The sequence below is a fragment of the Dasypus novemcinctus genome, chromosome 3 (genome assembly GCF_030445035.2).
Source record: "Dasypus novemcinctus isolate mDasNov1 chromosome 3, mDasNov1.1.hap2, whole genome shotgun sequence".
Lineage (NCBI taxonomy): Eukaryota > Metazoa > Chordata > Mammalia > Cingulata > Dasypodidae > Dasypus > Dasypus novemcinctus.
The window spans coordinates 19,331,328-19,350,170 of NC_080675.1; the positions used below are offsets into that span (position 1 = coordinate 19,331,328).

General features: G+C 41.7%; 1 protein-coding gene across 3 annotated transcripts in view; it reads left to right on the forward strand.

Annotated features, from left to right (window-relative positions):
• KCNK10 (potassium two pore domain channel subfamily K member 10) overlaps positions 1-18,843 on the forward strand; it is a 201,318-nt gene that overhangs the window by 70,432 nt on the left and 112,043 nt on the right. For all 3 annotated transcript variants that reach the window (XR_011648283.1, XM_004476013.3, XM_004476012.3), the window contains exon 3: positions 6,001-6,118. Coding sequence is in view for 2 of the 3 variants with exons in the window: in XM_004476013.3 (XP_004476070.2) it covers positions 6,001-6,118 (118 nt within the window). In the remaining variant the exon portion in view is untranslated. The remainder of the gene's footprint in view (positions 1-6,000; positions 6,119-18,843) is intronic.

An 18,843-nucleotide genomic window follows, 5' to 3' on the forward strand; every position in this document is an offset into this window, starting at 1 on the left:
CAAAAAGAGACACAGATTCCCTGTGCCGCTGACAAGAATAGAAGCAGACACAGAAGAACACACAGCGAATGGACACAGAGAGCAGACAACTGGAGCGGGGGCGGGGGCGGGGGGGAGGTGGGAAGGGAGAGAAAGAAAAATAAATCTTTTAAAAAAAAACAGTGGTGGTGACAGAAATGAATATCATCCTTTCACTTCTCACCTAAGACCCTTCCACCACAGATGTGTGAGTATAGAGGTGGGATAGGCTGAATCATCAGGGCTGTTTTTGAGTGTAATGAGTGCGGTCTGCGCAGTGCCTTCCCCGTCTCGGGGAACCAGGGTTCCTGGTTTTCCCTCTTTCCACTAATGGCTGCAGGCATGCTCCCTTTTCGTACATTATGAAGCCGCTTTCCACACCCACTTCTCACCCTGCCTCAGCCTAGCTACATATCTAATTTGCAAATCCCTCTGCTGACTATGCCCTCCTGGGACCAAGAACTCAGTGGACACAGAGCCTCGGTTGCTCCCTCAGAAGTAGTCATTTCCCTTCATCCCAGTGGTATAAGCTGTGAGCAGAGTGACCATCCGAGCTGGCTTAGCCCGTGGTCCCTGTCACTCTGCAAGCGTCCTGGCTTGGACAGTAAATGAAACAGTCCCTGTAGCGCCCGTGTCCACACAGATGGCATGGATTGGTTGTATTCTACAGCCAAGCTCAGGCCAAGAGTACTTGTTGCTCCTCCTTTGTTTGTCTTTCTTTTTGGTGTCACATGAGCACACAGAAACAGATGATCTTGCCGAGCACACAGATCATAGGAGAAAAGCCACAGACAGTTAGGGGTCCCCTGAGGGCCATCATTCGTCCCAGCCTAGTGCTAACACTCGTGATGGTTCTTGCACTGTGCTGAACAGTGATTTATGCAGCGCAGCGCTGCCTTATGGGATCACAGCAGCTGGGAACCTAGGGTGGGGAGGGGGCTCCAAGGGGAAGGGCTGTTTCCCACCCTCCTCTCTTCCTTCACGTGGGCCTCAGACCTGCCTTGCTTTGTGAGAGGCCACAGCTTCTCTCTGCTACAATGCAGTGAGAGAGAGAGAGGAAGGGAGAGGGAGAGAGAACGAGCCCAAGAATGAGCGCTTGAGAAACAGGTGAATAGATTCTTTTAGATCCTGCTATCCTGCAAGTCAGCATCCCTTCCAACTTTTAAATTTTAATAAACTAATATTCTATTTCTTTTTGTTGTGTTACTTTGTTTTATGCTTGTGCTTATATGATTTTAAAAAGTAAATTGCTTTCCTCTCATGCCTCTGGGAAGATCATGTGCCTGAGTTTATTACTTTAGTTTGCTCATTTATTATTGCCTTTCATTCTTGAATGGTTTACTGGGTACTTGGATGGGTGCTGGAAATTCCAACTTAGAGGCTAAAGAGGGAATTCAAGAAGAGATGAAATTAAATTGTAAAGTAATGCCGTCTTAATCTATGGTATCCTTTCCCAGAAGTTTGAAACTCCCACATCATATATGGTATACTTTTTGTGATTTTTTTTCCCTTTTTTTTTTTTTTTCCTCATAGACCTTTCTGAACTTGGTCAAGTTTGAACTTGTAAATGAATAAATGATGCTTATTGAGTTGTGGCCCAAAATGATGCTGACATTGGTCAACCCTATAACCCATAAGTTTCATACCCTGGCCTTTTGAGCTTAACTGTACTTGTCACTTCATTATCTCTGTGCTCAAACATTTCTAATGAGCTGGCTTATCTTCAGTTTCAAAGCCTGAATGTGGAGAAGAAACTTAAGAGCGTTTTAATTTTAAAATGTTTTTCTTGAGTTTAAGCAATTAAGATCAATAGAAAATATTTTTGAAAATTAATGGGTTAGAACTATGAACTCAATTGGAAATATTGTTATTGAATTAAAAATGATGCCATTAGCTCAACTGATAAGTCAGTTTCTCTGTGAGTATCTAAGCAGAGTTTGTGGAGTCAGTTTAACTCTGGTGGTTGGCTGGAGTCTTCCTGAACCTTAAGGTGTAGATAGGCTCAGCTCTCATTCGAGGATTTGGGGGCCGTCCACAGACTGCCCAAGAGTTTGATGACTTGTTGGAAGGCTTGTTTTTCTCCTCCTCATTTCTTGTTCTAACTCTGGCTTTCTCCAAATTAGTTCAGTTCAGCAGTAACCCAGCGTGCCCAGAAGGACACTATTCTTAATTTCCACAGAACTCCTCCCCTGAAGGATTTGCACATGTGGCCCCCTTTACAGATGATGCGGGAGAGAGGGATTTCCATCACAGACGTGGATGTTAATGTGGAGTGCCAGCTGGACCCTGTTCTTTTTATTTATTTATTGTCTTTTTAAAAGATAAATAGATCGCACAAAATGTTACATTAAAAAACGTAAGAGGTTCCCATATGCCTCACTCCTCACCCCGACTCCCCCGCTCCTCCCACATCGACATCCCTTTCATCAGTAAGGCACATTCATTGTACTTGGTGAATACACCCTGGAGCACTGCCACACCGCATGGACCATACTTTACATTGTAGTTCACACTCTCCCCCAGTCCATCCAGTGGGTTATGGCAGGATATACAATGTCCCTGCGATATCATTCAGGACAACTCCAAGTCCCGAAAATGCCCCATATCACACCTCTTCCTCCTCTCTCTGCCCTCAGCAACTCCCAGGGCCACCATCCCCACATCAATGATACAATTTCTTCCATTGCTGGAGTCATAACAGTTCTATAGTAGAATGCCAGCAAGTGAGTCCTGGGCACTGGGTGTGGCTGCAGCTGCGCTTAAACATCCTACCCTGTCAACCGACACTTCTTTTTTTCTGTCTCCTCTTCCTCCTTTTTCAGTCTTTCTCTTTTGTCTGCTCTTTCTTTCTCAGGGTATAAAAGCAGCCCCTCCCCTCCTTTTTAAAAATGCAAAGCACTTAAGCTCTCTCCATGTCCCACAGCCTAAGGAAGTCTGGTGCCTTCGTTGGCATGTTGTAGGGAGTAGTCAAATTATAAATTAGCCCTGTAAAGTCCCTTCTGGCTAAATTCTTGGACAAAGACTGTCTTGCTCCCTTGTCTTTTCTGGAGGTGGGAGTGGGGAGGAGTGTGTTCTGAGACCTTATGTAGAACAAATAATATAGGCTTCTGGCTACACTTCCAGGGTTTGAATCCTGGCCTTTCCACTTCCTGGTTGTGTGACCTTGGGTGAGTTACTTGACTTACCTGAGCCTGTTTCTTTATAAAGTGGGGCTAATGTTGCCTTTCTTGCAGCCCTAGGAATGTGAACTTACTTGAAAATAGGATCTTTGAAGATGTTATTAAGGTGAGACCAGACTGGATCAGGGTGGGCATTCATCTAATACAACTGCTGTCTTTCTAAGGAGAGGAAATTCAGACACTGTCATGTGATGACAGGAACCAGCCAAGGAACACTGTGGGGCAAGGCGTGGAGCAGAGTCTCCCCCCTTCAGAGGAAGCCTGGAGGGGCCAGGACCCAGATTTCAGGCCTCTAGTGAGACGATAAATGTCTGTTGTTTACGCCAACTAGTCTGGGGTACTTTGTTACTCAGCTCTGATAAACTAAGACACTGTGGAAAGGATAAAAAGGAGTAACACAAACTTTGGAAAGGATAAAATGGAATAACTATTGGGATGCACCTGGCTAACTATAGACACCCCACAAAGTTTAGTTTGTTTCTCCTTTCATCCCTTAAATGCTTTTCTTGAGGGTTACATGTGTAGAAATGAAATAATTATAAATTGCATAATTAAAAAAAAAAGAACTTTGAAAAAGAATCTTCAGATTTTTTGATAAAACAAATAATCCTGGCCTTTCCTATGAATCTGTATTTTTATAGACTGCCCTAGGTCTGCTTATGAAGATTATCTGTACTTCTCAGCACTGTGAGACTTGGTTGAACCAGGACTCTCTTTCCAGCTCCACGGAAGTTGTTAATAGTAGGTGTTGGGGTTGTGATTTGAGGCTTCCTAAGTGATGGAGACCTAGAATCGTCTGAGCTATTTCCAGGTGGGCCCATCAGAGCTGAATGGATTCTGAGGATATAAACACTCCTTGAGGCCTTGTGGTTTTGTCTGATGCCACTCACACAGCAGAGAGAAAATGGATATTTCACCAGCGGAAAGTACTGACTTCTGTCTCTCTGAAGCAGAGCAGAGTGCAGCCCTGAGTGAATGAGTGAGCGTTGTCAATTAGGCTGATTGAAATCACCAGCAAAGACAGTGCGTACACTTCCTGTGAAGCTGGATTTTAAATTCTGCGGTGCCAGGATTTATGTTAGAAAGAGTGGCCAGGTACAGGCTTGCATAGTAATTCGTGTTCTTAGAGGCAGGAAGGAATAGATGAATAACTTAAGCAAAAGAGATTTTTCCTCTTCTATCTAGTTAATTGTCTGAGGATCTGCCAAATCCAGTCTGAAGCCTGTTTTTGTAAGATTCATGAGCTAAGGATGGTTTTTCCATTTCTAAAGGGCTCTTAAACAACAACAAAGAAAATTATACAACAGAGACCGTACATGGCCTGCAAAGTTTGAAATATTTACTATTTGGCCCTTTAGCATAAAAGGTGGCTAATCTCTGGTCTAGATAGTTTGAAACATCTCAGATTTGTGAAGGTAAAATGTAAAGATGATTGACTTTTTTCAGGTGTGATATTATTTGTGATAACCATTTTGTGTTTTAAGAAAGCTTAATGGGTTTTATTTAGGATATATAAAATCACATTTCAATATTTAATTGTATCTTGCTATGTCGATATAGGGTTATTCCATCTTTGCCCAGGGAACAGTGTCTTGATTTGTTGTTCTAGAAGTAACTTCTGTGTCACATCTTCACTGAACCTCTACAAGTCACCTGGGTTTGGATGATGTGTCTACAGAGCTTCTAGGATAGCTTTTCCACCTTCTCCATTAGCCTAAAAGAGGTTGGTAGGGCCAGCTCACCAAGGGCCAACAAAAGAGTTTTCATGCTAACCTGCCCATGATGAGGACAGAGAAGGCTGTTCAGCAGGGAAGTCTTTGATCAAAAGCCAGTTACTTAAGCTCAGTGGTTGAGCACCTCCTTCCCAAGTACAAGGTCCCAGGTTCAGTCCCCAGTACCTCCTAAAAAAAACAAAAAAACAAACCAGTTACTTATACACCAAGCAGAATGAGCCCAGGGAAAGGGATGACAATGGGGGCTACAGTGCTTGGAATGCGTTTCATGGAGGAAGTGGAGCTTGAATTTGACCCTGAAGGATGGGCAAAGTTTGGAGGATGGCATAAGCAAAGGTACAGGGAGGTGCTGAGCAGGAGGGTTTTCTAGTGGTTTGAGATGACCTTGCGCCATCACTTCAGTTTATTGGGATTTTAGGGTGTATAGAACTTCAAATCAAGTAGGTAGCGAGGAGTCATTGTAGCTTATTTTGAAAAAGGTGATATATTTGGGGAGCTGAAATGGCAATCATGAAATTGGCCACTTATTTGTCAAACCCCACGTAGGGTTTAACTCAATAGCTCTATGGGGGAAGGTATTCTCTCCAGTTTGTAAGTGTGGAAACTTGGACTTAGAGAGGTTAAAATAACTTGCCCAGGCTAATAAAGATCAGAGCCAGGATGATCTGACCCTGGAGCCCAAGTTCATAACTCCTGCACGTTACTGAAAAAAGCTCATTATAGAACATTCTAATAAAACAAGAAAGAGAAGTGCAAAAAAGCACTCCCAGAACAACCACTTTGAGTGAAGATGCTCCTGGACCTATTTCTATGTATGTGCATAGCAATATATACACATTTTATGTAACCTGGGCAATATTTTATATAAATGGCACCATACTATATATCCTAGTTTCCCCCCATTTTTCTGATTTTAACAAATTGCTGTGTATTATTTCATTTTATGACTGTACCCTTATCCACTTAACCAGTTCTCTATATATCACTGCAGGCTCTTGAGTGGGGAAGTACTTTTTTGAAATTTTTAATTTGTTGTAACTGAGTCTCATGCTTTCTTACTTTCTTTGCAGCATGCCCTTGATGCTGACAATGCAGGAGTCAGTCCAATAGGAAACTCGTCCAACAACAGCAGTCACTGGGACCTTGGAAGTGCCTTTTTCTTTGCTGGAACAGTCATCACCACCATAGGTATCCATTTGTTTGCTAATATCTTTTCCTCTGCAGCCCATCCTGAGTAATGGTGCTTGGCCAAAATTTTGTTCTCGTAGACTACATGGCAGTTTGAGGTTCAAAGGAGGCTTACGAAACACCATCAAATTAATGCTATACTGGTGGTGGCATTCTGTAAAAGGAAAGCAGAACAAAGAATCTCTTTTTAAGAATGGAAGGCCAGGGGCAATTTAGTTTGAAAGGACTGATGAAAAGGTTAGAGTGAAAAATATGAATTGGTAGTTGAACTCACATTGCTCAGTTGAGCTCAAAATCTTTTTTTAAAAATTGTCTTTTTTATTACAGTTTTATGTTAAAGAAACAAAATATTCTATAAAGTTTGATATTAAAAACAGCAGTCACTTCTCTCCTTTTACACCTCCCCAGAGGTTTCATCTTTCACCTCTTTTGATTGATTATTTTGATACTATCTCCATGTCTCTAAGTATTGTACTTGCATTGCCGCCTCCTGAACTTCCAGTTTTAGGGATTATTTCTTGACTTCCCATTGTGGGAGAGGAGGAATTTGTTTTCTTTATTCTTCTCTGTCCCTCACTGCATAAATGTTTTCTTCCTGCCTTTCTGTCTTCCCATTATAGTTTGATTAGATCAAAATTGACCGTTTGCAATGCTTTGACTAGGTAAATGCTCTTCACTGCTGAACGTATAGTGAACTATGATTTCTTCTTCTTTCTTGCACCACCAGTTTTTGTCTTATTTGTGTGTGTCTGTGTGTGTTTCTTCTGATTCTTGGGAGGGTTTGTTATCTTTGTTTTGGGGGTTTATAATTTATATTTTAATATTTGTATTTATGTAATCATAATTATATAGATATACTATTATATATTACATACATACAGCTAGATATAATTGCATATATGATATATAATATAGTTATACATTAAATTATATATGTAATTACCATTTTATGTCACTATTAATTTTAATAATCACCCTACTCTTCTATCCTTTAAACAGTATCTGCTAGTTCCGTATTATGAATGATAATATCCCTTCTCTCCTTCTCCACCATACAATTTTAGTTGACATATCTTTTTGTTTACCTTAAAATTATTTAATATACTTTTGCTTCTATTGTATGATTCTCCAACTTTACATGATAACTCCTGACCTTCAGCTATAGCATATAACTTACTCAGCATTCTCAACTTTTTTCCTTCTTCTCTTACCAATTTTTGTTATTTGTATAATTCTATAACATCAGGATATATTTATATATATATTTATGACCTGCTCTGTTCTGGTATTGTCACATTTGTTTTAGTCTTATTTCTAGAGTTAAATATTTATCTTCAGTCCTTTGTTATGGTTTCCTTTGTCATCTCTTATTTGATGGAAAGACATCTCCAGGTAGTTGCCGTAAGAATGGCTCATGGGAACAATATTCCCTGAGTTCTGGCGTCTTCAAAATTGTGACCTTTATACTTGAATGACAGTTTTGCTAGACATACAATCCTTGAATCATACTTTCTTTTTTAAGGGTTTTATAGTTGTTACTTCACTATTCTGATGTTTGTGCTGCTCTGGAAAAACCTGACGGCAGCCTGACTTTTAACCCTTTTATAAGTGACTTGATCTTTTTGCAAGGCTACCTGAAAGATTATTTCTGTAACTTTCATCTGGTAACACTACTAGGCTTTGTGCCTTTTAATACAAGGAAGTTTTCTTGAATGTTGTCTTTAAACATTTCTCTGTTGTATAATTTTGACTTTCTTCTTTGGGGATTCCGGCTATGTATATATCTAACTTTTTTTTTTTTTGCCTGAACTCTATGTCTATCATTTTCTCTGTATTCCTTTATAACTCTTAACTTTTATTTTTTTGTTTTATTAATTTTACTCTCTTTGTTCTTTTTTTGTATTTTACACAGTGCCTTTTCTTTCCTGTGCTCCTTTCATTTTGTTTTCTTTTTTTCAGATCATTTAAGGATGGTTTTCCTTCCTGTTTCTTTCCTGAATTCTGTTAGCACACATATTATCTCTACTTTTTATCTGCTCTTTTTCCCTTGATTTATTGCATTTCTGCTTTTTGGTTTCCAAGTAAGATTATAAGAGGTGATTTGTTACACATTTTGTTATAATTTATATCTGGTTTGGGCAACAGTTTTTCAGTAACTGTCTTACATCTATTGGCAAGTTTTACTGTTCTTTTCATATTTTTCTTCTAGCTACTTTATATTTATGTGGAGCAGCTTGTTTTTCTTTTTTAATACTTGACCTTGAACAAATTGATAATTCTCAAAGACATCTACCTGCTGAATATTTCAGTGGGGTAGAGGAAAGTAAAGTAAGGAGAAACCAGAGTAACCTTCCAGATTTCACATCCCAAGACTTCTTTCTTGACTGTTGCTAGGGATGATGCTCCAGCAAATATGACCCATCCATGTCATTCTTTATATAGTCCTGCCTTTTCTGTTTTCCTGAACCAGATCAGGTCAAGGAGGGCTGCTATACCTTGTCATCCTTTATTCTTCACTTGGTGCAAAGAAGGATATTTCTTTTGAAGTTCAAGGTGAGCCTCTCACCTTCATAATTGGATCTTTGCTGGCACTTTCTGAGATCTGGTGCTGATGGACCCTCTCCTCAGTCTCTATCTATCTTTTGCTTTATTTTCTCCCATTTGACTTCTGTCCCATCTCAGCCTCCTTTGGTAGTCCTTACACACTTGCTGGAATTTACAGATTATATCCCTCTCCCAGCTTGGCTGAAAATGATTTTGAAGGTTTTTGCCCCCATACAAGAGTGAAGTAGCAGTGCAACGAAAATTCTCACTCAGAAAATGGAAGAAGGGAGACACATAACAGTCACTGGTACATAGCAAGGATGGACAGGCATTGAGAGGTTCCTGGGCTCCCACGGAGGGGGAAATTCCTTCATTATATCCCATTTATATTCTCTTGAGTATTGGTGTCTGAAGCCCAGCTCTGCCTTCTAGATGGTTCTTCCCTGTCCCTTATCCTTTGTGATTATGTCTTAAGTGGGTATTAGAGAACAAGCCTTCTTTGGGGGGGGGGATGTACAGTTTTCACAGTTAACTTCCTGTTGGCACATGTTTCAGGGACTAGGAGTTGTTTTATAGGCACAGGTTTTTGTTTTTTGGTTCTAATCTAGCCTTCAGGACCTTTGTTGTACCTAAATTGGTGAAATCAAGAAAATTATGCGCAAGAAGAAAATCTGGGGTGAATTAGAATTGTCATTCATGCTTGGAAAACCGCAATCTAATTGTATAGCATACTGGGTCCATACTTACAAATCTGAAAATATGTTAAAATCCGTTATTACAAATATTAGTGGTATGCATTACACCCATGACCTAGAAGCCTTTTCTGACACTCCAGATATGGGGGTGTCACATAGCACCCAAGAAGAGATGCACAGTGGCCTGGCACCATTTTGCTATAAGGGTAAAAAGGGTTATAAATCTCAACAGCATCTGAAGACCTCACTGAAGTAGATTAGAGAAGACCAATGTCAGGCTAAATTTTATTTAAACAGTCTTGTTTATTAAGGTGGAGAAATGTATCATGCATTTTAGGAATTCTGGTAAAATAACTAAAACTGAGGTAGTCTGGGGTACTTCATACGGTACTTTTAGAAAATGTGTTCCAGTACCCAATGTTTGGTCAATGCAACATTAGTGTATATTAAATAAGAAAGAAAAAGGAAAATCCAAATTTTCTGTTTTATGAAATGACTAAATTAGTGGCATGCTTGATGTCTTGTTAAACACCATAACTACATTGCAATACACACTAATGGTATTTATGCTTCATCCAGTAAGGGTTCCAGGAACTTGATTTTCTGGACAACTGTGTGCGTTGACCCACATGACATTGTATGATAACTCGCTTAATGAGGAGCATTTCACATGTAACATTTTCTGCTCTTTTCTTATGTGTTTACACTGGAATCCTTGAGGTTGTGCAAAAGATTCTTAGTCTGTGTGGTGAGCGTCTGTGGTTTCTGCTGCCTGGTCTAGATTCATGCACTCATTCATTCCCTGAAGACCAGAACCCAACGGTCCCCTTCCCCACTCTTGGCACCAGACCCCGAGGGGAAAGTTCACCTTCTCTAGACTAAGAAATCCAGTGCCTTGCATCCCCACAGCCACCACTATTAGTTCAGAGATGGACATATGATCTGGATGAAGCCAATAAAGACCTCAATTCCTGGGTTTTTGTTTTAGCCTTGGGGGAAGTGGCTTCTCTGTCTTACTGGACGTAAATCAGGAAAGAGATGAGCCTAGGGCACTGCCAGGCATTTTCTTCCCTTGATGGTTTTCTCTTCCTAGAGTTCAGCTAATATTTAAGAAGCAGAATGACAAAAGGATAAGTGGAATCCAGTTTATATCCTCTGAGTTCTGTATTGAGATTACCCATGAAGTGTTAAGAAATAAATGTTAGCTCTGCTTCTGTTACTGGGATCAGTGCTTTCTTTTTAACTTATGTTTTGCTTAAGCTGGTCTCCATTGGGGTTTTTATCACTGGCAAAGAAAAATTCCTAACTGGGGGAAGCAGATGTGGCTCAAGTGATAGGGCCTCTGCCTACCATATAGGAGGACCTGGGTTTGATCCTGGGGGCCTCCCGGTGAAAAAGAAGAGAAAGCATGCCTGCATGGTGAGCCGAGTGCCTGTGCAGCGAGCCAAGTGCCCGTGGGGTGAGCTGAGTGCCCATGTGGGTGCCTGTGTGGTGAGCCAAGCGCCCGCATGGTGAGCTGAGGACCTGTGTGGTGAGCTGAGTGCCTGTGGGTCAACCAGTGCCCGCGTGGCAAGCCAGTGCCCGTGCAGTGAGCCAAGTGTCCGCATGAGTGCCCATGCAAGTGCCTGCGTAGTCAGCCAGGTGCCTGTGCGAGTGCCTGCGTGGTGAGCCAGTGCTTGTGCAGCGAGCCAGTGCCCGCAGAGTGAGTCACACAGCAAGATGATGATGCAACAAAAGAGAGGTGAAGGGAAGAGTCAAGGTGAAGTGCAGCAGAGACCAGGAACTGAGGTGGCACAATTGACAGGGAACCTCTCTCCACATCAGAAGTCCCAAAGATCAAATCCTGGTGAATCCTAGAGGAAAAAGATGAGAAGAGAAGACAAAAAGAGAAATAGATACAGAAGATCACACAGCGACTGGATACAGAAAGCAAAAACAGAAGGGTAGGGGTCGGGGGTGGGGGAGGGGAAGAATAAAAAAAAATTGCTAATTGATACGCACTTATGGGTGAAAGCTCACGGAAGGCCAGTAAGTATCCTCTGACCTCAGGCCAGTGCCTGACCCTGCTACCCGCTGCGACTGCCATCTCCTGCCATCTCTGGGCCACTTGCTCTTGATTTAAAGTTCTGGCAGGGCCATCCTACTGTATAAACATCTAGGTTCGTGTGCCTGTGTCCTGACTGCCTGGGAGGCTGGTCTCTCCATAGTGGGAGGCAGGACTCTGTGTCACGCTGATAATGCCCAGGATGGAGACTTTCCCCCAAATCAGAAGGCGGATAGATGCAGAACAAGCAACTACTACAAAACAAGCCTGTGAACAAAAGAGAAGCCCACCCTGGACATCCAATGCCCCTCAGTATCATAGTGCAGTGTAGGCACAGAGATTGGATCCTTGTTCTATTCAGTAGAGAAAATGTTATTTTCTCTCTCACACACACTGTCTCTCTCTTAATTGAAAAATAATGTAGTGTAATTTGAACACCATTTAGCTCGCTAAATTTTAACTCCAGTGTGGAAGATCTTTATAAAGTCATACAGTTAAAGAATTCTAAAGAAAACCTTAGTACAATGTTAGTAAGAATAATGAGGTGAGAATAGAATCGTTTTTCTAATTATATAGTGGTAAATCCATTTATCACACATGGTACAAGGCTTTTAGGAAAGCTCAGAGCACAGTGATATCTTCCAGGTCTTCCTGAGAAATTTTCTACAATTTAAGAGTCAGACAGTGGAGCAGCAAGAGTTGAGAATCTGTCTTTGCATTAACTGTGAAATACATACTTGCTAGGGTTCATTTAATGTGCGATATACTATTGTAAACATTTTCCCATATTACTAAAGTTCTTTGGAGAACGTAATCTTTGATGGATTTTATTGAATCCAGTATCCACTCCATAATCACAGGTTGTTGGAGGCTTAAGCTGTTTCTAGTTTTGTAATAATGTCATGCCACAATGAAAATCTTTGTTTCCATTGGAGAGAGTCCCATGTGGTTACTGTGTTGGATCATTTAAAGGCTCACCAGTTGCTTTCCAGAAAGGCTCTTCTGAGTGAACTCTGGGGATGATGGATTTCTCTAGGTCAGGGGTCCTTAAACAGGGGTCCATGAACTTGAACTGAAATTCAAGAAAACATTACTCTTATGGGGATGTATTGGTACAGGAGTGATATATTTATTAAATGATACATAGTGTGGACCAGTGAGGGGTTTCACCTGACTGGCAGAGGGGTCTGTGGAACTGAAAAGGTTAAGAACCCCTGCTCTAGGTGCTTGGCTATGTTACATAAAAGAATTTAAGAACATGTTAGTTTAGTCAGGACAGTAGTTTATTGAGAAATGGGAGAAAAGAACAGAATTACGCCCCTGAACTTATAGATGCAGGCTCCTCTAGGCAGAGAGAGCATTTGGGGTTACTGGGCTGTCTTTATTAAGCCGTTATTCACTCCTCCCCTTCCTAAGGTTGGGGAGGGGCCCCAGCTGTTGGCTGTTTTGATTGGTTGCCCCACCTGTTAGTAATAGTTCTCAGAGGGCCAGTGGCGATGCCCTTTGAAGGTATCTAGGCCTGCTTCTTGTCCCTGAACAGGATCTCCTTCCAAATGGGGTCTCATTACCAGGTTTCACAGGGTCTTTCTGGCTTTATTCTTTTTTTTTTTAAGATTTATTATTTTATTTATTTCTCTCCCCTTCCCTGCCCCACCCCCCGAGTTGTCTGCTCTCTGTGTCCATTTGCTATGTGTTCCTCTGTTTCCGCTTGTCTTCTTGTCAGCGGCAGCCAGAATCTGGGTCTTGTTTTGTTGCGTCATCTTGCTGTGTCAGCTCTCCGTGTATGTGGCACCATTCCTAGGCAGGCTGAAATTTCTTTCGCACTGGGCGGCTCTCCTTAGGGGGTGCACTCCTTGCGCATGGAGCTACCCTACACAGGGGACACCCGTATGTGTTACAACACTCCTTGAACACATCAGCACTTTGTGTGGGCCAACTCATCACACGGGTCAGGAGGCCCTGGGTTTGAACCTTGGACCTCCCCTGTGGTAGGTGGATGCCCTATCCATTGGGCCAAATCTGCTTCCCTCTGGCTGTATTCTTGGCGGAGGTTTTTCCCTCAGGGGGTTTCCAGGTGAAGTTTCACAGCCATGTGTCTCAGGGCCATATTTTTTGCAAGTCTCAGCTGTGGCGCATCTGCCCTTCCCCTAAACTAACCTGCCTCATAAGCAGGAAGAAGCTGTATACTTTCAGACACACAAAATGTGTTTATTATTGAGGATGTGATCAGGAGATCATAAGACCAGCAGAGTGTTTTCTGAAAAGCAGAGATACTGCTAAGTACCAGTGGTCCCCTTTTATCCGAGGATATCAAAGCACTTTTTTTTTTTAGCACTTCTTTTTTAAAAAGAAACAAAACAAAACTTCTCATCTTTAGATATACACAAAGATTTACAAATGCATAGCCAAAAGGAATACGTTCAGGCACTTCCTCAAAGCCGGTAGCTACCGCACGTGGAAAACCAGACTTTGCTTGGTCTTTGTTGAAGGCGCTCTGTGCCCTGCCAGCTTTCTTGGGAACTGGTGCTGATGTGAGAAGGTCCCTTCTGCCTTTTGTTGTTGACTCTGCTGCTGGATCCTCCCCCGCTACCCCAGCAACTAGCTTCTCTAAGCTGGATGTGAAGATGCTGCTCCACAAACCATCAGTTGTGGAAGGGCAGTGAATGACCAAGTTCTTACCAAGAGCTATGACATGCCTTTAGATTATAGTCTTTGGGGGCATTTTCTAATTATGTGACCTGGCTAGACCCACATCAGAGAGAGCCTCTGGTCAGATCCCAGGGGTACCCAAGGACCTGTCACCTGTCCGGCAACCTTAGTTTCTCACCAAGATACCTAGGCAGGTATTTCTACTTACTCTATGGGATTGGATGCTTAACCCACGGCTTTGGAAATAGCATTATGGTTACAATATACTGAGTGCTTTCTAGGTGCCAGGTACTGTGCAAAGTGCTCCACATATATGATCACATTAACCATATGGGGTAGGTACTATTATTACCCTCCTTTTATTGATGAGAAGACTGAGGCCTGGAGAAGTTAAGTAACTTGCCCCAGTAGTCACACTTAGTAAGCAACAGAGCCTGGCTTCATTCACCAGGACTGGCTACATAATTCATGGGGCAGAATTTACAATGAAAATGTGGTCCCTTGCTAAATAATTTTTAAAAAATATCAAAACGGCAACAGCATTGTATTAAACCAAGTGCAGGGCCCTTCTAAGTGCTTCACAGGTTGCATGCCCATAAAGCCAGCCCTGTGGACACAGGCACTCTAGTTCTAGAGCTCACACTATTACCCAAGCAACCAGGGCTGAACTGCTCATAGTTTGGCGAAGGTCTAACTTTGTCACATAAATGGCAAATGCAAGCATTGTCAGTGTGCTCTGCAGACAGGAGTCTTCTTTTGATCACCAGCTTTCTCTTTACAAAGCTCTTGGGACTGTTTTCTAGCCAGGAGTGAACAGAGGTAAGCCCCACTTGGTACTACTGGCCATTTGAAACAGCCTCTCCTTGGTTTCTGTGTTTGTCATTGCTGGGCTGGTCATCTCCTGCTAAAAGGAAAGTCACCGGAAGCCAGGAGGTGGCAGGAGCTTCTTGGACTCTTTTTATTTTGCTTACTCCCAGTTCTAATGCGCCAGACTCGTTCCATCTGAATGGTCGCCTCTTCAGCAGCTGTCGCCAGCTTCTCATTTCCCTAACCCCTGTTGTCCTCTGGCTTCACCCACCCCCACCCACATCCCAAATCCAGCTGTGGGCCCACCCAAGTGATTGAACCCCGCCTGAGATGCAGACATTTGTCCCTTGTCCTGGCACTGCAGGAGAGCAGTGGTGTTTCCAGAGGAAGAATTGAAATCAATTATCTGTTTTCTTTTGAGGCTCAGGTTTCCTGGAAATATATTGCTTAGAAATGATTCCTTCCCATAGAAACCCACAGGGCAGGAAGATAATCGCTAAAACATTTTAAGTGTTTACTCTGCATCATGCTTCAAATGTATTAACTCATTCAGTTTCATTTAATTAATGGGTAGGTACTATTAATAGCCCCATCTTACAGATGAGTAAAATGAAGCAGAGAAGTTAATTGCCCAAGGTCTTAGAGCTAGTAGTAGATGAGTTAGAACAGAAAACTGTAGCCTCTGATTTAAAGCCTTTATACAACAATTACACCTTACTTCAAATTCTACCAGGCACAGGATCTCATTTGATACTGTGTGGAAATCTAAAACCTTTTCCTGAGGTCGTCTGTAAAATACTGTTTGCTAAGGCACCCCAAATGCCGACTGGTGAATCCATGGTCCAGCTCAGATGTCCTGTTAAATCATGGGATTTAGAATGAGAGGAACCCTTCCTTGTTTCTCCTGGACCCTCATCCCCATCCTATGTGTGAATGCCTTTAGAATAAAGGACTTTCTCTTTGTTCTTCAGTGTGAAACAGAGACCAAGTTGTTCTAAGATAAGTGCAGTGTGCTCAATGTTTTAAGCAATTCTGAGATGTTTGGCAAGGAATCTTCCACCTAAACCTACCTTATAGAGCACAATATTAGGTGTTGTATAATTACTGTGAGGACTGTGATGTATGTAACTTTTTTTAGTATTTGCCCTGGGTGGGGGAGAAGAGGGAAGATATTGTATTATCATATATATATATATATATATATATATATGCAATATATATATTGCAGTAAGGATTTATTCTCAGAATACTAAGTAAATCTCATTCGATATTAAAATATATATATAATAGATACATATACAATATGTACGTATCTACATACAGAGTCCGTTTTTTGGAAATTACAATATTATTTAGTAAAATGATCTGTTCTGTGGACCAAATGTAAAATATTTATAAACGAAGATGCATATAAATGGTGTGATAACTACGGCATGGGCATTATATAAGTTTCTAAGTATTTAGAGGAGAAATAATAAAAGTTCTATGATATACAAAAAAATAATTCTACTTAGACATTCTTGAAGTCTGGGCAGGGCAGCCTAAGGAAGCTGGCACAATGGGCATAAAAAATCCAGAAATTTGGCGTTCCCATATTAAATTCTGGAATGTTCCCAAAGAGGCAGAGTTGAGAGTCATACAGGACAAGTCTCTTTATATAGTTCAACAGGGGCAGGGACCATGAGTGAGAACTGAGATTGGAGTGTACATTCACGTGTGTGCACAGGCACACAAACACACACATGCATGCACACAAAGTATAGCGTTACTCGAACATGGGGATAACTTTATGTCTGTTTTCAGGTGAGTTAACAAAGAAAGATGGCCTTAAATATATTTAAAGACCCTTGAGGGAAGTGGATGTGGCTCAAGTGATTGGGCTCCTGTCTACCATATAAGAGGTCCAGGTTTGATTCCTGGGGCCTCCTGGTGAAGGCAAGCTGGCCCTCGTGGTGAGCTGGCTTGAGTGGAGAGCTGGCCCACACAGTGCTGGTGCAGCAAGATGATGCAACAAAAAGAGACACAGAGGAGAGACAATAAGAGATGCAGCAGACCAGGGTGCTGAGGTGGCACAAGAGATTGAGCACCTCTCTCCCACTCTCGAAGGTTCCAGGATTGGTTCTCAGTGCCTAAAGAGAAGAAGACAAGCAGACACAGAAGAACACACAGTGAATGGACATAGAGATCAGACAGTGAGCACAAAACAATGGGGGGAAGTGAGGTATAAATAAATAAATAAATCTTAAAAAAAATAAAGACATTGAATATTACGTCACTAGTGCCTTTACTGCAGAACTTTGCTTTAATTTTATCTTAGTGTTTGTTTTACCTGTGAAACTCTGAACTAATAATGAGCCAATTGAAGCTGGCCCATGTGCAGTGCTAATGCTTTAAGGAGTGCTGTGTCACTCAGGGGTGTCTCCCGTGAAGGGGAGCCCCACGTGCAAGGAGTGTGCTCTGTAAGGAGAGTTGCCCAGCACAAAAAAAGTGCAGCCTGCCCAGGAAAGGCACCACACACACAGAGAGCTGACACAGCAAGATGACGCAACAAAATGAGACACAGATTCCCGGTGCCACTGACAAGAATACAAACGGACACAGAAGAACACACAGCGAATGGACACAGAGAGCAGACAACTGGGGTGGGGGGGCGGCGTGGGGAAGGGGAGAGAAATAAATTTTTAAAAACCCAAAAAAGCAAAACAAAAAACACTTAAAAAAAAAAAAAGAGTACTTTGCATTGGTTTAATACCTTACAGTTCACTGATTTTTCACATTTTCCTTGAATCCCTCCATGGACACTAGTATTTTGAGTCTAAGGACAACCGTGCAGTAGGGGGCGGAGTGGGAACTAGACCCTTCTCACTTGTTCTCTGCTGACTCTGGCGATGTTCCATCAGCACAGAACCTTTCCCAGGGAATGGGGTGGATCCTCTCTGAAAGTTGGAGGAAGGGTGTGCAAAGCTTGTCAGGGTTAACAAGATACCTCTTCAGCAGGCTCAAAGCCTCAACTTGTTTGCCTGTGTATGCCATCTGTTTCTTTCTGAGACACTCAGATTAAAAGAAAACTTACATTCCCTGGCAATAACCGGACAATTACAAGACAGTCAAGCATGAATCTTAACATATTTCCACAAGCCTCCATAAACCTGCATGAAGGGAAGTGGTATAGGCACTTTTATTTCTCTTCGGTAAAGCTATGTTAATGTAAATTAGATGATTCTAGAAAGGAAAGCTTAGAAAAATGCTTTTATCTGAACTCCTGAAAGCACCTGAAAAAAGTTCTGAGCTCTTTTTGCTCAATTAAATTAAAATGGTGGTGAGTCAAAGAAATGCAAGATTAGGAAGGCATTCATTTAAGAAATAGAAACTGTAATTTAGATAATGTATGATAAGAGGTTTGAGTGGTTATGAACAGAAATTGAAAAAGGAAATACCCAGGTGACTCATCTGCAAAGGCAGGAAGCAGTGAGTTCTTGAGGCCAAAAGGACGGTGACTGATGGAGCAGTCATCAACATTATTCTTTCCTGGGCTTTACTATTTTTTATTGTGCAACCTTATTCTTTGCTCATGCCGATAATCGTGAGCCCAATAACTCACCCATTGCATGGATTCAGAAACAGGCCCCACCTGAGTTCCTAATTTGGGAAAACAGGCCACTCTCTAGACACTAGTCAGCATAATATTTTAATATTAATTGCCATGAAAATGAATATCAATTAATTTAGATGCTAATCTCTCTATTAATTGTTTTAATACTGTAAGCCTTTTTCTTCCAGCAATACTTTCTTTAGCCCCATCCAGAGTAGAACCCACTTTAATAGATTGCTTTTGGGAGGCAGGCCCAACTATGCATAGGTTACTTATGTAATTGCAAAACTCTTAAGAATGCAGATGGTGCTTTCAGAGCACTCTTTGAAATACATATTAATAGGTCTGACTGTGAAAGGATTCTCTTGTATTCAAACATCCATTTCCTCAGCAA